At 41.5% G+C, this 23073-nt stretch overlaps 3 protein-coding genes across 4 annotated transcripts; 1 reads left to right on the plus strand and 2 right to left on the minus strand.

Annotated features, from left to right (window-relative positions):
* Window positions 1–737: 737 nt before the first annotated feature.
* On the minus strand, window positions 738–7962 carry elovl4a (ELOVL fatty acid elongase 4a). Its single transcript, XM_075465051.1, has 7 exons — window positions 7734–7962; window positions 6691–6773; window positions 5261–5448; window positions 4990–5070; window positions 4223–4394; window positions 2950–3077; window positions 738–2786 (listed from the first exon to the last, which is right to left on the minus strand). The coding sequence occupies exons 2-7, from the start codon at window positions 6755–6757 to the stop codon at window positions 2460–2462; spliced, it is 963 nt and encodes a 320-aa protein (XP_075321166.1). The 5' UTR covers window positions 6758–6773; window positions 7734–7962; the 3' UTR covers window positions 738–2459.
* Window positions 7963–10559: 2597 nt separating this feature from the next.
* prelid3a (PRELI domain containing 3A) lies at window positions 10560–14542 on the plus strand. 2 transcript variants are annotated; one of them, XM_075465053.1, is made up of 7 exons: window positions 10560–10904; window positions 11255–11423; window positions 11538–11627; window positions 11833–11903; window positions 12104–12206; window positions 13081–13155; window positions 13275–14542. In XM_075465053.1, exons 1-6 carry the CDS (start codon window positions 10870–10872, stop codon window positions 13138–13140), a joined length of 528 nt encoding a protein of 175 aa, XP_075321168.1. In that variant the 5' UTR covers window positions 10560–10869; the 3' UTR covers window positions 13141–13155; window positions 13275–14542. The 2 variants fall into 2 exon arrangements, with proteins under 2 accessions (XP_075321168.1, XP_075321169.1); XM_075465054.1 differs by lacking the exon at window positions 13081–13155.
* An 832-nt stretch (window positions 14543–15374) lies between these two features.
* On the minus strand, window positions 15375–22127 carry fbxo32 (F-box protein 32). The gene is made up of 9 exons (XM_075465055.1): window positions 21866–22127; window positions 21229–21350; window positions 20865–20914; window positions 20655–20747; window positions 18411–18504; window positions 17649–17833; window positions 17372–17554; window positions 16876–17019; window positions 15375–16717 (listed from the first exon to the last, which is right to left on the minus strand). The coding sequence occupies exons 1-9, from the start codon at window positions 21976–21978 to the stop codon at window positions 16628–16630; spliced, it is 1074 nt and encodes a 357-aa protein (XP_075321170.1). The 5' UTR covers window positions 21979–22127; the 3' UTR covers window positions 15375–16627.
* Between the last annotated feature and the right edge of the window lie 946 nt (window positions 22128–23073).

Genomic DNA, 23073 nt, shown 5'->3' on the forward strand with positions numbered 1-23073 from the left:
CCTCAACCTGGATGTCGTTAGGATTTAAATACTATGCTATTTGATCATAATTTAGTGATACATAAAAAAGCAAGCAGTCCTCTAATATTAGGCCTGATGAACACACAGCTCAATTGATCCCCTTTTATATATATAGTGGTTCAGTTAATGAGACTGCACACTGCATTATGATATAATATAACATTATTAACTTTAAGATATCTCCAGATATTAAATAAATACCAAACATTAAGTAGAACATCGTCCATCTGCACAAGTACACAACTGCACAATGGAAGAAAAGAAACAGACATACAGTAAATGCTAGTACTTCTGTTCAACCAACAAATATACTTAATTTCCTGCACTGGGATTCAAACCATTTTACAGATAATGTTTTGAAAACAAGCAAACATCATTGTGCAAAGATAGGATTCGATGATGTCTCCGGAAAAAGTTTATTACTAACAAGTGTACAGTGATTATTCTACCCTCCTCATATCATTAATTCTGATGAAGTTCCTAATATTCCATAATCACAGGAGTTGATCCCAAACATGGAGATCATAGTGTAGACATTGCTGAGTAACTTGAGGCTTAAGCTAATTTAGAATGGCGTTACTATGCCGCTATCTAGTGTTGGGAATCTGGAATTGCACAATCTGTAAGGTACCAACTCCTCGTGTGAAGTCGCTGACGTTTCTGCTAAAAGATGTGCAATGACATGTTGTTCAACAGGAAGTAGACAGTTAACGAAATTATACAGGCATTCATTTTAGTTTAATTTGAAGAAAGTCCAAAGTTATAATACTAAAAATAAATGAATGAATAAATAAAAACTGAAGCATTGCGGACGTACAAATGTCCACTCTATGCGCAGTATACAAAATATCACAATGTAATATGTACATCACAAAAAGAAGAAAAATACACAGACAAGCACTCTCAGCTAGGTGGTATTCACATTATAAATAATCAATAAATAACAGAAATGCATTCGCTGACAGCTGACATGAAGCAAGATTTGCTGAAATAGAGCTGATTTATTCTCTATTTTACAAGCAGAGCAAAGGTATTCTTAATAGTTGTAGAACATACTGTCTCTGCAGAGGTTAACCAGCTCTTTATGTATAGAAATAATAACTTTAATCTTTTCCAAATTCAAAACTCTCTCCTGATAAATTTACATTCAAGCCAGCTCAGGGCCTCAATTAAGCCTGAAAACATATAAGCAAAAAGACATTTGTTTGAATGTGTGAAGTTTTTTTGATCAAAATGGCTGTGAGCTGGCTCTGAATTCTCTATACATACAAAAGGGAAACCAGAGCACCACGGCAGTCTTGTTTTTATCAGCGTCTAAGACAAACATCACGTTGGGAGAGGATACAATATAAAAAAGACAGGGGAACCATCTGCAAGGACAAAACTCCACCTGCTTTTCTGTGGAGGGGGAAACAGAGTATCGTTGGATTCAGCATTTCTCCGGATAATATCCATTATATTTAATCACATGACAAACAAGTATGGATATACAAAATGGATTATGTTGTATTCAGAAATGGAAAATGATCATTTACACCCCTACATGAGCTAAAGTTGATCATTGTTCCATCTTCAAACAACAATGGAACAATATCATATCGCTGACACGGGGTTGAAAATTTGGTTTCAATGTTTCTATTTACACCTGACCACTTGATTTATCTTCTCTCTTTACAATACGACAGCATGGCAATGGGTGGCAGCCCAAAAGTGAGAATCCAAATCCCCAAATAAATAAGAATAAAAAAACTGTTTTTTCCAGCAAGAATAAAAGAACAATCAAAGGGGTAATGATGAAAAGGAAATGTAAACTTAAAGCCTCATCAACACACTTGAAAAAGATGAGGACAACAGTGACATTATGGTGTAGATGGTCATCACCTTTATATCTATACAGTTGATCAACAAAATGTATTTAAACACAAACTGACATGTTGCATTTGTGTGTGTTATTATGTGTATTCCTGTCTCAATGAAGCAGTTAACAGTATACGATATTCTCTTTTGTTTTTACACAGCTCAGGGGCTTTTACTGTAGCACCTTCGATGAGCCTGGGGGCAGCTGTTTCCTTTTCAGGCTCAGCGTCTGATTGATGCAAGTCCATTTCTAAACCAGATCTCCTGCACGTGGCACCACAACAGAGAGAGGGAATACTAAAATCTATCCCATACCCTATGACTGGATTTTGGGTCATTTTATGATAATGGTCATCTTAAGCATGACCTTTGACAGCTCTTACCAACATAACCTTCTTCTCTAACCAAAGACCTGCATCAAATTTTATCTATAACAACTCAGATCATGGCTTAAAGAAATACATCTCACCTGAAAAAATCCATCTAACTAATTCTTCCTCATATTAAGACTTCCAGTTTTAAGCAATAGCAACCTAAAAGCCAAAGTTAGGCCCCACCTCACCTGTTCCTATCCTCCTCCTCTAATCTCTTTTGGCACGTCCTTTCCTCTTCCTCCTCCCAGTGTTCTCTTGGGGCTTCTCCTCTTTGCTCCCCATCAGAGCAGCTCCACTGGCGGCTTTGCTGAGCCCGTTGAGGGTGCCGTTAGAGAGAGCCTTGCCTGCTTTGGAGGAGGAGGAGGCGTCACGTCGTGCAGGCTGCTGGCGGCGGTAGGTCTGATAGTAAAAGTTGCCAAACAGGATGATGAAGGTGATGGCGTAGCAGATGAGGGAGTAGTGCATCCAGTGGGGGAAGTCGCAGTTGACGTAGAGTGACAACGCTGTGTGGCCAATGGTGACGTGGAACTGAATCTAAGAATAAAAGAGACAAACAAAGCCCATTTTTGCGCTGCATAATGGTTTTAAAGCTTCCCAAAATGATTCAATATTCAAATTTGGTACTCAGTACGATTGAAAATGCGTTCATCTAATACAATTCATGGAAAATCCACCACAGGGAGCTGTGATTTCTTACCATCTGGATGATAGTCAAGTACTTCTTCCACCACAGGTACTTTTGGATCTTAGGTCCACAGGAGGCCAAGCCATAATATAGATACATCAACACATGGATCAATGCATTCATGTGTGCACCAAAGAATGCTGCAAGTGGAAGAAAGCAAAAGCAATTAATGCATTTTCCCATGCTAACTGTAGTGGCTGAGCAGAGCTAACATGTAGCATTATATAACTTTACCTCATTTAGTGTGCACAAATTTGGGAATATGCAAGTCACCCCACTCCAACATGTGCAAACATCTCTGCTTACATTTTAATTTAAAAGGAAATATAAAAGATGGACTTTAACTGTAACTCTTTTTCGTATGTAAAGCCAATGAGGAAGTTCCTTAAAGTGGATTTGATTTTACCTCTGACTTAATGGCAGATTTGTTGCAGCCTTTAAATGCTGGAACGTGCAGGTGAAAAAATGATAAGTTCTAATATCGGAAAGTGATTCTGAGGAAAACTAAGAAAAGGAGCAAAGTCGGTGTACCGGAATGATAAAATAACTTACATAAAGGTCTATATAAACTAAGATGTGCAACTGTAAGAGATTAAATTATCATTATAACAGCTGATAATGTGTTGGCATTATCATTAGAAAGAATTTGCAACACCGTTCATTAGCAAACATCAGTCTTCTTTGGTTTGGTTTTGGTACACTGCAGTTTCAGGTTTGAGGACACTCAGTCATGGTGTTGACTGTGTGTTACCCCCATAATACGACATATAGATGTTGTTAATAAGATTGAAAACTGGATTTTCACTGGACGCAGTCTTTAAGTTGGCTCTTTGTAAGTACAGCTGTAGCTCAGGAGGGAGAACAGTCATCTACCAATCAAAAGGTCAGTGGATTGATCCCTGGCTTTTGGTCTAAATGCCAACATGTGTTCTGGCAAGAATCTGAACATCCCGTTACCTCTAAAATGTTCATCAGTGTGTATATGATAGGGAAAAATACTTTAATACTGTATAGACAAAGAAGTGGTGTATGTGTGTGTGTGTGAATGAGTGACTGTGACTTATAGTGTTGGGAAGAAAATTAACAAATTATTCTTGCAACTTGTGATGGCATGTTGTGGAAAGTACAACACAATTTAGGTGGTTGTAGTTAGATGTCTGCGGAGTGGGGTAAAGAGCACAACAGTTTCGAGTTCAAGAGCAAACTCTACAAAATGATACAACTATACAAACAGAACAAGGCATAAACCATAATGTTGCTATTTACTGTGGTGTGATCTACTCACACTGTCCTCCTGCCACCCACTTAATGCCAATCCACCAGAGCGTGAACATGGTGCAGTGGTGGTAGACGTGCAGGAAGGTAACCTGGTTGAACTTTTTCCTCAGGATGAAAAACACAGTGTCCAGATATTCAACGCCTTTGGAGACGAAATACCACCACAAAGCTCCTGCCACCTGTCTCCAAACATATATGGTGAACGGACAGATGTAAAGACAGAGGAACATAAATTGAGAATCAGAAGGAAATGAGAGGGAAATGCAAAGACTGGCTTCAGATTTTTTAACCTTAAGTATAATCGGAAACTGCCCTCATGTGAGGCACACGTGTTTGTCTTCTGCAGCAACTTTCGACATCTTAACCTCTGAGTCACATGACACCGGCGTGCTGTTGGTTTTTGTGTCAAGCAGGTCACTACGTCATGGAGCAACAGAGAAGAAGGTGAAACTGAACACTGTTCCCTCTTTCAACTCGTGCTTTTTTCTGATGACAGGACCACGATCCAAATGAATGGAAGCTGATCATGTTTCCAAAACCAGAAAATTAAGCTTCCATTAAAGGCTGACATGGATTTTCCTAATGATGAGAGTACAGTGGAATTCTGTATCAGACCAAAGCCTCGATCTATCTCAGCTATTTATATCTATCTATAAAACTAGGAGACATGTTTGGTTTCTTCACACAGCAGGTACAATCTGTTATTGTGAACACTTTCTGTAAAGGAATGTGTTGTTTTTGAGATCGGTGAGCTGCCCCAGCTCCAAAACTCACCCTGACTTCATTGTGGTCCTCTGAATAGTCCACAGGTTGACAAATATAACTGTATCGTGCTGCCCGCGCTGCCATAAACAGCTAGAAAACAAAACAGTATCTGCTTTGAAACACTGATATAAAGGTACATACATAAGCAAAATGCATGAGGGGGGGTTTAGCCCCTCGGGATAAAACTATTGCTGTAATATGCTTTAGGAGCATTATGGACTTGCACATATTAACAGGACACTGTTAAACATGTATACATGCAAAAAGGGCTCAGATCTACCTCTTTAAAGATGAAGAAGTTGAGGAAGACCATGCTAAAGTTGTAGACGATGAGGGTTTTGCGAAGCTGGAAGGGCTCTCTGTTCTTCATGTATTTGGGCCCCAGCCAAAGGAAGAGCAGGTAAGAGGTGCTGATGGCCAGCGTGGGCAGCGGGTTGTCCATCAGAGGCCATTTCTCTACTCGCTTGTCTGTGGGACAGATGTTCTCACACTGTTATTTACCTGTAAATATTCTTACCGTTCACATTACTCTGACACAGAGTTGGTTCAGTGTCATCAAAAAGGAGGATCTGCTCCCTTTTGTCTGCTAACATTCTCTGGTTATTTTGAACTTTTCATCCAGCTACGCTTTGTCACTTCCACTTTCCCATATTGTCAAACCCACTTCTTTCTCAATCTGTCATAACTACTCTGGTCCATTGGTCTTTTTGCCTGATCTATTCCCAGCCAACCAGTTTGACACCGCAGCACTGAAATGATGCATCGGAGTCTAATCGGCAAATCAAATATTTCGTATGACCACTTTTATTCTTCAACACAGTCTGAACCCTCTGAAACACACTTTCTTATCATTTCTTTAAGTAGTCTTCAGGAATAGTTCTCCAGGATTCTTGAAGGACATTCCAGAGCTCTTCTTTGGATGTCGGCTGCCTTTTCTTCTGTTCTCTGTCAAGATGATCAATAATGTTGAGGTCCAAAATTCATCACTCCATAAGACCTGTTATTACTGATTGTCAGTTTGGTTGTTGTGTCATTTGGCATACCTCAGCCTTTTCTCCTTTCCTTAAGAATTCTTCCTTCTTGGACCTTCCATGAAGACCATTTCTGTTGAGGCCTCAGCCAACAGTAGATGGATTAACTTAAGGATCAGATGCATCTCTAAGGTCCTGTGTAAGTATTATTTTCTTTGTTCGCCATGTGTCTTTTTTAAAGACACATTAAACAACATACTGAGATATGCCAAGGTTTTGGCTAACAGCTCTTTGTTAATCACCTTGTTGGTGCAATATTCCTGTGGAAATGGTTGGGTACAAGAACTGAAATGAAAATGAGGGGAAAAGCAGCCAATGTACAAAGATGTTTTTTAGAGAGCTTCAGAAAGTCTGGCGAACTATTGCTCAAGACCACTTTAAAAGAATTCAATAAAGTCCGGAAGCAAGAGGTAAAGAAATGAGGGTGGGCTTAAGACTTTTGCACTGTATTGTACGACCAGGGACACATTTTTCAGCAACACTGTACAACTGTGACTCATTCCTCAACAATTCTCACAGTATTGCTGCGGGTTCTGACTCACAACAGGAAAAAAAATCCTGCAGATCTATATATACTGTAGGACATGCAACTGCACATTTAGAAAAGACTGCAACACTTTGATTGAAATTTCTCCAGATTGCACTTCTCTCGGGTACAACAAATATTTATTGGTATTACCTGCAATAGTTAGGGTCCATTTGTAGAGCTCTATTGTGTCATTAATCAAATGTGTGACAATCTCCATGGCTGAGGTCGACGGCCTGAAATTAAATAGACATGTGTGAAAATTGAGGTCTAAAAAAAAATCATGCCTTCACTCAGCATTTCAAGATCACTTCTGTCCATGAGTTATCAATAAATGTATCCTAATCCCGCTAATTTCTATATTCCTATTTTGTTCATAGTTTAGCAATAACAGGTGTTTAATGAAGCCATCAAAGAAAAACACTCAGGCCACCAGGCCACCATGCAGTTAGGAACCTATAGGAGTCTGTTGTCCCATGAGGCCTTGACAGATGAGCTGTGGACCTCGTTGCTCACAAAGGCGGGGGACACCGGCCGCCAGAGCGCATGTGTCAGCAGGTTTTCGGCTTCAACACGACCAACAGCTAACCCGGCTGCTCTTACAATGGGAGCAGGGGTTGCTACACTGAAATGGGTCACCTCAGATAGGAGGCCAGATTGACGCATAGAATGATAAGTAGCAGAGCGCGTATTCGGTAGCACGGAGCGATTTAATGATCCCAAACACCCCTCCTCCTCCTCCTCCCCCCCTCCCCCCACCTCCTCCTCCCCATCTCCGCGCAGCCGGATGAAGCGCTGCTGCAGCATCTGCGCGCGTTCTCCGGTTAAACAGAGAATAATACAAGCATCACTTTTCGAATAAACAGTCAACCTCGTATTCAATCTGCCTTAACGGATTCGGTTCATATATATGCAGCATAAGCTTTAGAACAACATCCGTACCCTTGGAAATGCCTTCTGGCCTTAAAATTGCACGAGCAGTCATGTCAAGGCCTCATCATAATTTCCTTTTTTTTCTTCCCATTCCTGAGCTGTTTCAGTCATAGAGTTGTACAAGTGTTTCCATGCGAGACAGAGGCCCTGCAACCACATAGGCTACTGCTGTTTGCCTGCAACATACAGTGGGCCATACTAGCTATCGACATTGGTCCTCCATCTGCTCCGCGCGGACGAGGATGCTTTTTTTTTTATCTTACCGTTTCGGTGCTTTGAAAAAAAAAAAAAATCCGTCAATTATGACAGTCGGTGCAACGTCGCGCAGTGGGCTTCTAATCAGCCGATCACTTTTTCTATGAGCCGATCAGTTGGTCGGGATCCAAAGTGAAATAAACGGGCCGTTGAATAAACGGCGATGGCACGACTCTCTCATTAAGGGACCATACTAGCCTCCACAAGCGAGTCTGCCTCATCGAATTGCACCCTGAGACGCGAGGCTCAAGCCAAACGTAATACACCTTTTACTTCCGGTCAAACTTTCACAACAATAGAGAGAGGTCGCTATTAAAAAAAAGTTGAAATATTTGACTTCATATCGCTATTAGTGTTCAATTCAATTCAATTCATTTTTATTTATATAGCGCCAAATACAACAAATGTCATCTCAAGGCACTTAAATAATAAAGTCCAATTCAAGCCAATTGGAATTCAATTAGTTGTAATCATAATTATTTATAAAATAAAATAATCCACTGTCCAACAAATGCACCATTTCACTGATGTCAGCCCACTTATGGAATATTACAAAATGTGACACCATTCTGGAAGGTTCTACAGTCTGTTTTCTTTGTATAATCAGTGTGTGTCAGGTATGGGTATCAAAGGAAACAAGAAATTCTCAATACAAGATTGCAAAGAATGTTGATATTTCAAAACCTACAGAGCATGATACTGTGAAAAAAGTTCAGGGAATCTGGGGAAATCTCAGCGCCTAAAATATCAATATCAAAGGTTATATGCCTGTAACCACCAATGACAGCCAGTCCGCAGTAAAAATGCTGCAGGATTGTCTTGGGGAGGTACAGGCATGGTTGAAATGGAACTTTCTGAACCTAAATAAAGATAAAACTGAGATTCTGGGATTTGGAAAAACTAATCCCCTGCATAGACATGACGGTGCGACTGGTCCTCTGTCCTCCTGCCGTCCTTTTGTAAGGAATCTGGGTGTGATGGTTGACCCTCTGTTTAAATTTGATAAGCACATCAGCGCCGTCATCAAGGCCAGCTTTTTCCAGCTGAGGACTCTTGCAAAGATTCAATCTTATCTTCCTCGGGCTGACTTTGAAAGAGCAATCCAAGCATTTATAACATCCCGTTTGGATTACTGTAATTCTTTAGATATAGGGTTTGATCCAGGGTTCTCTGCAGCGTCTACAGAGCGTCCAAAACGCTGCAGCCTGCCTGCTGACCAGAACAAAGAGGCGCGAATCCATCACCCCAGTCTTGTGCACCCTTCACTGGCTCCATGTCGGCTTTCGGGTGAAATTTAAGGTTTTATTGATTGTTTTTAAGTGTTTGAACTCTATGGGCCCGTCTTACTTAAGTGAGCTGTTGCATCCCTACACTCCACCCAGAGCACTGAGGTCAGCCGACCAGCTCCTGTTGGCTGTTCCCAAAGCCAGGCTAAAGACCAGAGGTGATGGAGCCGTCTCTGTGGCAGCACCCAGACTGTGGAACTGCCTCCCATTGTTTGTCAGCTCCTCTCAGTCTTTAGGCCAGTTCAAATCCAGACTGAAAACATATCTCTTTTCCCTGGCCCTCCACTGGCTGAAATGGAGTTTACCTTGGCTTGCTACTTTTATTGTTTCTTTTATTGTTATCTTATTGCTAAATTTTTTACAAATTTTATTTGATCAGTGACGCAGTTATTCTTATTGCTAATTTATTGATGACTTTCTTAATATGTGATAGCAGTTGCTATTGTGAAGCACTTTGGTCAGCTGAGGTTGTTTTAATGTGCTATATAAATAAATACATTTTGAATTGAACTGAATCAAGGACTGAAATCACTGCTGGATGTAACATTTAAGCCCTCAGGAGCCAATGCATACCAAACATTGACCATGATCTATTTAGCTATGGGCTTAGAAGTATCTTGTAAAACCACTGTCACTCAACATAGACCGCTCCTGCATCTATGTAACCTGAAACTGCGCAGAAATGCTGCCAAGTTCTCTGGTCTTTTCTCAGATGGAGATGGAGCAGAGGCATATATTGTCATTTGGAAGAGGCATATGCTTCCATCAAGTGTGGCAACAATGGCACAGTGTGTGTGAGTGTGTATGTGACTGGCTTGCCTGCAGTTTGGTCTATCTCCTTTGGAAAAAGGAATAGTGCTTTATGAGGAGAAGAATCAGACAACAGAAGCCATGGACTGAAATCTTGTATCCAGCAAGAACGGACACAGATCCTTCTGAAAAACTGCAATAATCAGCAAAATAAGTTCTCCTAAGAGTGTAATTCAAAAGATGGGTGATGTGACAGAATTGAAAGTATGCCTCTATGACGACTTCATCATATCATATCATATTGTTACAGAGCTGACAGCGAAAGAACAGCTGTTTGCAGGCCTCTTGTTTTTATTTGAAAGTGGTATCACCCCATTTCCGGTTCGGGCCGCGGTGTCCTGGGGCGGCTTGATGCCGCTCCGCTCCTTCTCTTCCACTTGCCGGGGCACGATGGAAAGATGCTACGCGCATGCGCACAAACGGAGGCGGATGCAGCAGCAGCAGCAGAGCATCAGCTTCGTCAAGTCAGCCGGCCACCACCTACACAGGAAAAGCAGATGGGCAGTTCTCTGCGGATTCACCGCAGTAAAAGTGTTGTATGTTCGGAGAAAGTGCAGCCACCACTGACATCCTCACTAAAATCCTCTCCTCGTCCCGTTTAAAGTTCATGAAATCTTCAGGTCCACATGTCTATGGATGAATATTTCTCAGACTCAGATGTAAGTGAAACAGGAGTTGAAGGACGGATTTTATTTTGGCATATTTGACGAGAATCCTGCCTTTCACTCCGTTAGACTTAACACTTGGCGGCTCCGCTCCAGCACCGGTTCCTCTCTTGCCCTTGCTGTTATTTATCCTTTGCACGTTCTCTGAATGTTGCACCTGCGGCACGTGAACCAGCGACACGTCTTCTTCGAGTGGTGATATCACAGTACGAGTGAAGATGCGTCGCCTGGACGCGCCGTATTGACAGTCGTGAGCTCCATCACACAACAGGCCCCGTTCTTCTGATCAGCGGGGCTAGCTCCTCACAGGATGATGGTCCGGTAAGATGTAGTTTGGGATCTTAGGCGTCTGTTTCCACGAGAAGGCCAAGACAGTCATTTGAATGATGAAGATTTGGAGCACAGAACATGTTTTCAGGTTGGTCACGCGGGGGGTTACTGTTTAATCAGGACACTGATGAAGCATATTGAACTGGTCTGTCATTGTGTGGCTAATTTGAAGACAACTTCAGCCTCAGTGTCTGATTTCCAAACTGCTGCAATAGAGGCTAATGCTCGTGCATTCACGTTTTCGGTTATTAAGCTTCCCCCTTTTTCAGCATTAATAACACCAGGGACACCAGCTTTTGTTTCACATCCAGAATTACTTTTACAAAACCTGGTTGTCCAAGTCACACTTTGTCTCAGAGCAGCACTCACTAAAAAGGCTTGACGTCGTTGAAGAGTTGTTGAAATTACTGTTGTGATATTGTACTGATTTGTGTGCAGCTACCCCTGGGAGACGGTGATCAAGGCTGCAATGAGGAAGTACCCCAACCCCATGAACCCCAACGTGGTGGGGGTGGACGTGCTGGATCGCAGCCTGGACACAGAGGGACGCCTTCACAGCCACAGACTCCTCAGCACAGAGTGGGGACTACCGGGTATCGTACGAGCGGTCAGTCATAAACACTGAGATGTGTAGAAATGCGTAGGCTACATGGAGGGAGTTGAGGTTTGATGCCTTCAAGCCCTTTCACACGTTCTGATTGGTGTGAATTTCTGTGTGTAGATCCTGGGAACCAACCATACACAGACATATGTGAAGGAGCATTCAGTAGTCGATCCGGAGGAGAAAAAGATGGAGTTGTGCTCAACAAATGTGAGTTCATGCTGAGCTGAACGAAATTTCGCAACTGATTTTCGAAACTTAAGAACAACAACCGCTGTTGGACGAACTGCGATGCAGAATTAATCACAAAGCACTGAAGTTTGCTGCTTTCTGTAAACACCGTTTCTGCATCATGGCATTCAGCGTAAATATTCTACTACTGATGAAATCTTAATTCCCCCCCCCCCCCCCCCAGATTACTCTCACCAACCTCATATCAGTGGATGAGAGGCTTGTTTACAGACCACATCCAGACAACCCTGAGGTGTAAGTACACTTTTTTCCAATCTACATTAAAAGTCTGAAAGTATGTTTTTTGATGAGAGCGCTCATCATCTGCTACCAAATACTATGACCCTGATAAAGATCAGAATCAGCAAGATGCTATGGTCTTGTAGGTGCATAATGCTACAGTGATCACGTCCTCTCTCTGAATGCCTCTGTTGTCTCCGTCACTTGCTCCTCAGGACTGTCCTGACACAGGAAGCCATCATTACCGTCAAGGGAGTCAGCCTGAGCAGTTATCTAGAGGGGATGATGGTCAGGAGTATGTCTGCCAACGCCCGGAAGGTAACGCAATACAAAAACTGCATTTAGAATTATCTTCACGCATAAGTTTAGGCCTAATCTCTGCATCGGCTAATAGTTAAGTGAATTGAGATTGAACCGTTCCCACAAGGCATAAAGTTAAAGATTCAGTTTTGTTCCATTGTTGAGGAAGAAAAAAAAGATAGTAGCAGTATGGAAAGCTTGCCAAGAAATTTGAGCTCTTAGATAACATTCACTAATGTCTTTGAGCTTAAATAGCCTGTTTTGGCCACAACTTCTTCATAGTCATGGTTTAGAAGAGCCAAGTGATGCAAAAGTAAAAGCTTTAGGAATACTGTCACTCCTCAAACAGCCTGCAGCCTAGAGAAGAAAACATGACTGAAAATCCATTGATAGACTTCAAAAGAGCATGCAAGTAGGCCCAAGAAACTAACAAAACTAGAAGGCGTTTGGAGGGAGCATGGATGAAAATCCCCAAATGAGAACTAAAAGGCTCCGAGCTCAAAACAAAAAGTGTTGTGACACTCGTCAAACTTTTGAGTGAGGTTGATTGAGAAAACAGCCTTGCTTAAAATACGAAAGAAATATGCCAACTTTAACTTTATGCTGTTTAAAAATCAGGTCATCTTTTACTCACTTTGCTACTCGCAGTAACACATTTTGCCTAAACCTACGCATGCTCGAAGAACTCGGATTCAAGTGATGAAAATACCGCTGGTGGTGATTTCTTCCACATGTTTCTTTTCCTTCGAAGTGGGACTCCGCTGTTTCCGTTGGTTTCTTTAATGCAAGTCTTGTAATTGGACAAACAGTTGTTGATATATCCGCTGTTGTTCAGCCGTGTGTTTCTGGGTTTCTCCTCTTTAATCCTGTCTTTCTTTGTGTGAATGCGTAGGGTTGGGATGCGATTGAGTGGATTATTCAGAACTCTGAGGGAGAGAACGTACCTCTCTGACATTTACTAACTCTGGTAATTCCTCCCTTTGCTTTCCTTTGCAACTTTTTCTTTCCGTCACACCTGATTATGTCTCACTTAGCACGAACATGCTGTGTTATGGGTATTTAGCTCTTATTCATTTGAATGCATAGGGCTCCAGTTCTGCAGTGACGGCCGCTTTCCTCGGCTACACCTCATAAACAAAGGGCAATCTTCAGCGTCACCAGTCCCTCTGCAGTTGGTACTTCAGCCATCAGGGAGGCTTAATGGATTTTCATCTCTCACACCTTTGGAGCATGTGCCCGAAAGTAAACTTCTGCCAAAGCTGAATGGTTTTCAAAGCATATTTGGGTAGGATTTACGGGTTGTGTCGGGCAAGTCTGGAAGATAAGGCTCATTGCTAACGCAGCACTCATTAAATTATATGTGATTATATTAACCTTGTGACCTTAGCAGATGTAACTGGCTTGAATGTCACATTTTACTTTGATGTCACACCATATCTTGAGTTTAGAAAGTTACTTGACACAGAAGAAGAATGCAACAGGGTGACACGCAAGCTTTTTTTCTTTGGTGTGATAAAATGTTACTAATATGAAACAACCTTAATGACTACAGTTGAGTTTCCTTTGTAATGTCAAACATCAGAGACTTATATAGTATTTGGGAGCTGAAATTAGAAAGATATGCTTGTGATGTGTTGCACTGGGCACAAACTGTATGTGACGTTTGCATGATGAGAGGAAAACAGGAAGGGTGGTTATTAATGAAAAAAAAACAAAAAGTAGATATATATTAAAATACATGCTATCCATCTAAAAAAAAGACAGGACTATAGTTTCAGCATTTCCTTCTATTTTCACACTCGAGGCATCAATACACTGGCACCTTTTTTAATGTAACTATGGGCAGCTTTGCCTCAAACCCGTAGGTTTGTGAATAGGTTGATGAAGAAAATGAGGATGAGGCGGCCTGTAAAAATGTACACTGGCCCTCAAGGTTGGCAGAATTACCCATTTATATGGCCTTAAAATGAAACCTGTGTATTATTGCTTTGACAGCAGTGTCATGCCTTTTCCAGTCATACGCATTTTGCTTCCAAATGTTGTACTAATCCATAGCAGCTACTATATACCCTGAAGGTCAGGGCAGTACTGTATGTGCAATGCTGCACACTGACTCACAGATATGTGTTAAAAGGTATTTCTGGATAAAATTCATATTTACACAATATTTGTATGAATGTTATTTAAGAATATTGTGTTATAAGAAGTAAAATATGACATTATTTTCATCATGTGTGAGTGTTGCATAAAAATGACAAATTCGCTTTTTTTTTAATTTTATTCTGGTTTTAACCTCAACTGTCCTGCTATGATGAAAAAAAAAAGCTAAAACAAATTAAAGTTTTAAAGTAGAAGCGATTACTGTGTTTATTTGAGCTCGTTGTCTGACCATTAAGAGTAATCAAAGTGCAGACCCGCCTTTTTAGGACCATCGGACTTGAGTATTTGTGGTTAAAACAGTTTAACTTGTTCTCTAGTTTGATAATACCTTAAAATGTTTGTGTCAAGAGTATACACCCTTAGACGGATAGTGAGGGAGACATGGAGGGAAAGTGAAGCCCACAGTTGTCAAGCTGTTGTAGTGGTGGTCAGTATAATTACTACCAGTGTAATATGTACTAGCAGTGTGACATTGGAAATCTTACTAAAGTAAAAGAACAGCAGCACACAGTAGTTGAAGTGTACACATTAAAGTGCTGCTTTGGTCTGACTGATATATTGTGATATTTTATCATTTATACTGACACTTCTGTGTGTTTAAGCATTATGTTACCTTTGTAGCTGCTGTTAATTTCAACTACTTAATATACAATTTTGAATGCAACACCGCACAAATGTGTGATGGCTGAGAAAATAGAGTTGTTCTTTTCTTTCTCTAAATTTTCACTCTCAATTTCATTTTAGGTCTAAACATCTTGACAGTTGAAGTGTTAATGGTAATCACACCGACTCTTTTAAGAGTTTTGATTATTTCCCACCACTGACATGTAATGATGGTGCAAAGTACCTGCCATTTCTCTATCAAGTTAAAACTTACAGTTCGTAGTTTGTCCAATAGAGGGCGCACCTCTGTGGGCACCATAGACAAAACAAGCCTGTTTTTTCTTTTTTAGTGCTGAAGAAAATGTTGCGCTACAAAAATGTGTCAAACAGCATGCTTAAGTGCAATAACAACATATTTAAATCGATGGTTGATGAAGTTACTTTATTTTATTTATTCAACAGAACATAAACAAACTGCATTGCATAGCATACATCATTCGGTGTCTGAGCTGTGACTGAAGCAGGTCAGGCTCAAATTTCCCCTTTCCACTAACGATTTCCACTTCTTCAAACCCAAGTGAGCAAGGTGAACCGCTTGCCAAAATCTCAATAAAATGAAAAATAAAAAAAATTAAACACAATCAACTGGGTGTTGAAACATGCAGCAGGCTTTGTGAAAAGATTTCCAACATTCAGCATTGTATCAGAGCCTCTGATCTTAACTCCTCTGTAAACGAGACACTGCACGCTTTATTTAAAATAATACAGAATAAAAAAACGTTTTGAAAAACCCACAGGATCCAAAAATAGTATCTGAATCTGAAAGCGTGTCAAACAAGCCATAAATTGTACCAGTACCGATTCAAGTCTCATAAAAAAAAATAAAAAACAGGAACACACCATTGTTATACTGACTTTGATTACAATCTTTGGTAATACTGCACTCAGGTGCTGCAGCTAGAACTGCTAAAGCAGAAAACAAATGATCTAAAAAAAAAAAATTTAAAAAAAATATATAAAAGTGAAAAAACGACTGTGTGGTGTGTCGATCAATCCTATCAGTCTAATGATTCATTTCTTCAGTTACTGCTGCAACTTAACGGATGCTTTCCTCCATCCCACTGCTGAAACGGAGATTGCCGCAGACCCCATCTGAATGGGAAACACATTGCACCTCCCCATTTGAGCAGGCCTCGCCAAAATAATTAAAAATCACATTTTTCACACAAATCAATCATCCTACCACCTATGTTGAAACAAACCTTTACAAAAGGTTGAAATGCAAAATTAAAAACAAAACCAAATCCCCCATATGAAGGAAAGACGATATTCAGAAGCCACATTTAAACTAAGACTAAACTCTGACAGACGATATTCCCCTTTTCCCTCTTCTCTCCTCCATACACAGGCTGGTTTGCTTGTACATCACTTAAGCTCGTCACCACATTCACTTGCTCTCAACGGTGAACCCGTCCAGAAGCTTCTGCGCTCACCCAAAAAATAAAAATAAAAATTAAATTGCATAAATGTCCCACTGCCTTGAGTCATACTGCAAATAAAAAATACATCCAAGACTCGATTTTGGTAGGAAACAAAAACATTGTATGTATGTACAGCAACAGTATGTACAGTCAGTTCATTTTGTTTTTTTGGGGGTTGTATGTGTGGCGTGGGGATCAGAAGTTGAACAGATTGATAAAGTCTTGAGGGGAGAGGGACATGGTGCAGCTTTCTGGGTTGTTTGCTGTGCAGGGATGGTTTGTGTCCTTGATGAGACAACAAAAAAAAAAACAAAAAAAAACAAAAAAACACACAATTATTCACTTTTAACGTTCGCCATTCAAGGGCAGCTGCACCAACAGTAGCATTTCAGTTTCACATCTGCTTTGATTTAGAGCAAAGTGACCAAGATGAAATATAGTACCTTCCAGAAAAGGATGTGGCAGTGCGTGCAGAAGTGCAGGGTGTCGCTGTACTGCTCTCTGCGAGGATAGCAGCGGCTCAGCTTGAAGTACATTCTTTTCCACTCCAGGTGACCTTTATCTGACACCATCAGACGCCTACGGATCTAAAAAAGATGAAGGCAGACTTTAAAGATGTGACCCCAAAAGAGATGAAGCATCCACTCAGAATAGCTTTTTGTTTTGTTTTCCAGGCTACATTCCTAACTACACACGCTCAAGAGGGAGGATTTAGTAGCCTTAATACACAAGTTTTAATACACAGCTTCACTGAAACCTCATAGGTGAGGATTTCTTCTGCATGGTGAATATGAACACTTTGCCGCCTCCCATTTTCAAGTTTGGTTTATCAGATGCTTAATCACCTTACTATGCAAGTCATCTAAACGCTCCACGCAGGCAAATGTTTGTTTGCATTAGTCACCCCCATAATACATGCAGGCATAAACATCTACATGCCTGTCTGTCTGTGAAGTGGTACTGGCAGAGTTTCTTCCACAGCAGCCGGTCCTCAGCGAGGGTTCCCAGATCTGGACACACTTGGCCCAGGCTAACAAGGTCCCTGCCGTCCGACATGCGCTGCATGATGTTCAGCTGCAGACTGGCAGGCAGGTCGGTCAGTGTCATGCCAGTAGTTGTGGGCTGAAAGGGAGATGAGGGTCATGAATATAACAGCAAATTTCCCTTTAGCTCCTCTGAGCCCTTTTTTGATAATGTATTGTGGGCAGATGCTGACTCTGTTTATCTGGATGTTGTCCAGCTGCTGCTGCCACTGAAGGATGTTCTCCATGCGGTGCACCCAGATGTTGATGTTCCCCACCAGAACAGACTTGCCCATGTCCTGAACGAGACCACACAGCGAGTTATAGAGACTCTGCAGCAGCTCTTTGATGGGACGGACGTCCTGCTGGTCACTGAGGACTGTGGAGAGTCATTAACACCACTCATTAACAAAATGATGGTCCAAAGTGAAGTTTTAAACCAACTCAAACAACCTGGTAAACAGTCAAATATTTACCATTCGTCAAGTAAAAGCATAGCATTCAACTAAATGTTTAGTAGGGGGCTGCGATCTCCCCTCACGTTCCTAATATTTGGCCAAAAGATTTCATAGCGCCACCTAAACAACCTGAATCACTGTTTATCAGAGAGAAGATTTAGTTTATACAGAGGCTTGCAGAAGGGTCTGGTGACCGTCAGTGTTTTACAGCACCGAGCCTAATCCCAGGCCTTCTTCAGATGTCATTTAAGCTCATTTCCTCACCTACTGGAGCAAACAACTGAGCAAGATTGCTCCACCTTTGCTATACTTACATTATTAGTGTTTATACTTTTTAAGATAAAAAGTCAATTACATTGTGTAGCTTTAGGCAACAGAAAGCGGCAAATATGTAGGAGCTGGGCGCATTATCGAAAACAAAAAGAGAGAAGAGAGGGGAGAAATAAAACCAAACTGGCTGAGTGAATGTAGAAGAGGAAGAGAGGAGACTTGGCTCACCTTTCTGAACTACTCTCTCCAGAATATTCATGTAGTTTTTCTGCGCCACTCCGCTGAGCGAGGGGAGCTGGGATTTGGCGATAAGCTCCAGGAGCTACAAGAAAGAAAGAAAATATGCAGCAAAAAACAACATCAATTTCAGCCTGTCAGCTGCTGAGACTCTCTGTTCCACTGCCTCATTACTTTAAGTTCGTTAGGCTGGATTCCTACGGAGGTACTTGCACTCCTTAAACACATTTGGAGAAGCACCACCCGCTCATTTCTCTGCACTTCAGAGTACCTTTCGAGGGGGGGGGGGGTATTGGGCAAAAGCCGTGACTGTCAACACCAGCCTCCACAAACAAGCTTTTAATCATTTGCCTCCTGATCTTCCTGTCATGTGAATTAGCTGAATCATTTCACAGAATGTGTGTGTATACTTGTGTGTGCCTGCATTGTTGTTGCTATTGGCTAGCGGACAAACAGTGGGTTCCAGGGTGGCATGTCTGGCATGCAACCGACTCTGTGACGTCATGGAGAAAGTCAAGTTCGAGCTGTTCTGAATTCTGACCCCAACATTTGAGCCATTTAAAAAAAAAAAAAAAAAAAAAAAAACAAGTTACACGCTTTCTTCGCAGTATATCAAAATTATGACATTAAATTGGTTTGTGGCATTAAACCGACTACTGGAAATGGCCCCTAAGGTATGTAGACATGTGAACAATCCTTTTTAATAAAGAAAAGAAAGTTGGGAGTCTTAATAAACTCCAGCTTTATACTAATCTGCTTTCCCCCTTCATCCACAACTTCCCTGTCAGCTTTGCCATTTCTAAGCTTCCCCACTTCTGCCGTTTGCCCCCCCCATCCTGGTTCTTTCCAGCTTCATTCCTAAAACCTAATCCCCTTGCCCTTCTTTTCGCAGCTCATCAAGTGTTCCTCTCTTTGTAGAGCAGCCAGGCAGAACAATATGCGTTTCCGTATCTACTTTTAGACCCTCACTGCTCTTTAAACTGTACCTCGCAGCTCAGCATGTGGTTTGTGCTTTTCCCAGGGGAACTAGAGTCACTGGACCTTCTTTTAATTATACAATAGCCTTGCTTAAAAAACTAATTTCAAGTTCACTAATGACTTCTTGGTGAAATAACCTCCATTCATCTGCCCTGAGTACAGAGCGGACCACTTGTTGTCTCTGTGTGGCAGAATCTGATCCGTGTAACTGAGACCGAGTTGAATGAACCCACAAAATGCCATCAGACAGTGAAGAGCAGTGACCTAGGACACGGTGTCCAGACTGGACGCTACTGTTACCATTGTTCTTTGGGTTTACCACACTGCACTCTGTAGCTGGAACTTGCACTAAAAGACCCGTCAAAAACTCCATTAAGACACCTACCCGTCCGCAGTTCATCACTTCTGAAATATTACAACATTCGATACCTCACATTGCATTGATGGATTTGTGACTACTTTAAAAACAAGAACAATCTTAATAACCTGGTAAATGCCAAAATGGAGAGCTGCCTGATGAAACAAAGAATAAATTAGGATGGTATTTTATGCAAGAAGAGACAAAAATGTGTCAATGGAAGAGTGAAAAGAGACAACACAAATGGAGGAGGCTTAATCTGGCAGAGGAAAGGGTGTGAGTGTCTGTGTGTGCGCGTGTTTGGGGGTCTGAATCACCTGATGGCCATGGGGTATGGTTTCATAAACCCCTGCCGGGTGGTCACACCTCACCACACAGCTGTCACAAACCCACCCTAGGACAACATACCCACATGTTGGGGGGGGCAGTGTAACCGGTGACACTTGGATGTGGAGGGAAAATGCTCAAAATTATACTAAATGATGCAATAACAGTTTTCCTCCTAATGTCATTCCTGACAATGAGCCATTTGGCGTCCCTTGTGTCACACGGATGACTATTGTGGAACTCGTGTGCTTTCCACTGTTTGCACTGCACCCACACATTCTAAGTTAATGTGCTGCACTGTTAATAAACAGGTACAGATTCTTAACAGAGCTCTGGTTTCAGTTCAATGCAGGCACGCCAAAGTGTTTTTGGCAATCACAACCACAAACGCACACGCACTCCCTGGGTCAGTATCATCACCACTGAGAGACCCCCGGTCTGCTGAACATTGATAAGAGCCTCGCAGAAGCCTACACACCCTCTTTACTTTAAGTCCTTGTGTGTCACAGGCAAAAACATCTTTTATTAAGGGACAGAAAGGGCTAGAAGGAAATACAGAGATGAAAACTCACCCTGACAACGTAATTAAATCTCCTCGTGTCCATGATGGCGCTGCAGAAATCCAAGCGATTAAAGGCTTCTCCCAGTGTACAATATCCGTGGCGCTGGGAGAATTTAATTAACAGAGTATTAGATTGCAATCCTCCGCAAGAGTATAGTTTTCTCAGCCTGTTTACATTAGCAACCAAGTTGATATGAAACTAAATGAGCAGGACCGTTACCTCCTTGGTGCTTCCTTTATGAACGTAAATCCACTTTTCCCTGTGGAAATCTGCGAGAAAAGGAGAGTGTTTATGAGTGGCCTGCCCTCATTAAGCAGCTTACAAGCACAGTGACAAATGCACACGCACGCATCACAAATAAGACACCGTTTCAGAGCTGGCATTGCTGCCGACAAGAGTCTACGAAACACCGGGAAATTAATCATAAACAAAGCATCCTCGGGTCAACACTTCTGATCTGGAATTGGATTTTTGTACCTTCTTGAATTATTCATCAGACCGCACGCGGGGAAACAGAAAAAGGTTATGATTTGCACGTTTGTATAATCAGTCAGAGTGTGTGGTTCTTTTCACTGGCACTCACAGGGGACCTTGGTGTTGTTGTTCATTAGGTCTTTTTTCCTCTTCTTGGCAGCCATGTCGTAGCCGAGAGAGAGCAGCAGGTTCTCCTTGTTGAAACACTCCTCCTCCTTGACTTTGCAAAAGCTAGAGGAGAAAAAAAAACAAAAAAACACACACGCGTATATTAAAAAAAAGCAGCTTTTCATCATTCGTGTGTAGTACAAAGCCAAGTGAGACACTTGACAACAAAACAAAAGGCGCAGTGGCTATTTCCATCTGCCTTTTAACTCGGGTCATGGTCACAGCAGGCTTTTCGTTTCAGAAAGTGAGTGGAGTCATTTTGGAAAGTCTCCAGGCTCAACAGACGTTTGTTAATCCCCTCACTTGTTGTGAAGTTATTAATAGCTCTGTGATTAGCCTTGAAGAGGAACCTGGCAACCAGAAAAAAAAAACAAAAACCACAAATGGAAACCAAGATAAAGGGGTGGGCCTACAGTTTGTGTGCAACCCTGCTTTTGTTCATAATGCAGTTTGGACTTCCTTCAAAACTTCTCGCTCCCTCCCTCCATCTTTCCCACAATTAACAAAACAAAAGTGGCGTGACTTCAAACTGTTCCGAGGCACGGCCACGTCAATCCAAACCCATGTTAGTCACCCACCTCTCCAACGAGACGTTGTTGTTTTTGTCATCTGCCGAAGTCTTTTTCCACCCATCCTCGGTTTTTACCCAGTTCTGACCCGGTGACCTCCAGTCCTGTCCGAGAAAAGGCATCTTGGCTTAGTGACCTCAACGACTTTAGAAAAAAAAAGAATAAGCTTTCCCTGAAAAAACGGTCTCCGCTGCAGTAACTGCGTGTCCTTTCTTGCAAGCGCTTTTTCCTCGGTATGTTTCTATCCCTGTGTTGTCACTGCGCAACTCGGTTTATATCCTCCGACTCAGAACCCGGAAATACATATGAACCGCCCACTTTCGAAACTTCCCTGCCACACGTGGCTTTGTTTATCAACTCGGAGTGTTGCAAAACCTCTTGGAGAGAAGAGCACCGGGATAAAAGCCTATCGTGAAATGAAAAGATAAGGCCTGAAGACACAATGGAAGTAGTTTGGAAATGGTTTAACTGGATCAAAGTTATAAAAGGAAGGTATTTTGTTCAGATGTGTAACAGCTGTGAAGATTATCGTGTGCCTTACCAGGGGTGGGAAGAATATTTCCTTCAGATCAGTGCTTGCACTTTGACAAGGCTATTTCTGCACTCAGACGTTTTGAATTTTAAATGTTTCTGACCAAATTTAGAAAGCAAAATAAGAATAAAAATTCCACTGAGTGTAGATTAGGCTGGCTGCATGCCCACACAGCTGTTTTAAGTTGTTCGGCTGTTCAGTATCAATATGATGTGATAGTTATCTACCTGCAGCCTACACATTCACCTCTGGGCCATAATAAAAGCACATAACTCTTTTTAATGTACAATATGGTACAAAAGTCCATAGACACCTTTCATTTGTTCCTATTGGCAGTAAAACAGTAAATAGATTCAATGACTTACATGTGAAAATACATGGAAACTCAGTATCTTAGGCAAAACACAGTTTTTACAATTCTAAAAATCTTGAAAGCCAACATTTGGTATGATTACTTTCATTCTTTAACCCTCTTAAACAAGTTTTCTTGTCATTTCTTCCAGTAGTCTTCAGGAATAGTTCTCCAAGCCTCTTAAATGACCTTCCAAAGCTCTTCTTTGGATGTTGGCAGCCTTTTGTTCCATTCTTTATCAAGATGGTCACACACTGTTTCAGTAATGTAGGCACTGGGGAGGATTTATCACTCCATAAGACCTGTTGTCACTAATTTTCAATCCAGTTCTTG

The sequence above is a fragment of the Odontesthes bonariensis genome, chromosome 5, assembly GCF_027942865.1.
Source record: "Odontesthes bonariensis isolate fOdoBon6 chromosome 5, fOdoBon6.hap1, whole genome shotgun sequence".
Classification (NCBI taxonomy): Eukaryota; Metazoa; Chordata; class Actinopteri; order Atheriniformes; family Atherinopsidae; genus Odontesthes; species Odontesthes bonariensis.

What these genes read in the sequence shown, in the direction of transcription:
- elovl4a (XM_075465051.1), bottom strand. Translation starts at nt 6,757, where the DNA reads ATGGAGATTGTCACACATTTGATTAATGACACAATAGAGCTCTACAAA. An exon ending in ACTTCTTCATCTTTAAAGAG is followed by an intron (nt 5,071 to 5,260) that starts GTAGATCTGAGC and finishes TTTGTTTTCTAG; the next exon opens with CTGTTTATGGCAGCGCGGGC. An exon ending in AGGACCACAATGAAGTCAGG is followed by an intron (nt 4,395 to 4,989) that starts GTGAGTTTTGGA and finishes GTTTGGAGACAG; the next exon opens with GTGGCAGGAGCTTTGTGGTG.
- prelid3a (XM_075465053.1), top strand. Translation starts at nt 10,870, where the DNA reads ATGATGAAGATTTGGAGCACAGAACATGTTTTCAG. An exon ending in AGCACAGAACATGTTTTCAG is followed by an intron (nt 10,905 to 11,254) that starts GTTGGTCACGCG and finishes ATTTGTGTGCAG; the next exon opens with CTACCCCTGGGAGACGGTGA. An exon ending in TGGAGTTGTGCTCAACAAAT is followed by an intron (nt 11,628 to 11,832) that starts GTGAGTTCATGC and finishes CCCCCCCCCCAG; the next exon opens with ATTACTCTCACCAACCTCAT.
- fbxo32 (XM_075465055.1), bottom strand. Translation starts at nt 21,978, where the DNA reads ATGCCTTTTCTCGGACAGGACTGGAGGTCACCGGGTCAGAACTGGGTA. An exon ending in GATTTAATTACGTTGTCAGG is followed by an intron (nt 18,505 to 20,654) that starts GTGAGTTTTCAT and finishes TCTTTCTTGTAG; the next exon opens with CTCCTGGAGCTTATCGCCAA. An exon ending in GGAGAGAGTAGTTCAGAAAG is followed by an intron (nt 17,834 to 18,410) that starts GTGAGCCAAGTC and finishes GACTCTCCACAG; the next exon opens with TCCTCAGTGACCAGCAGGAC.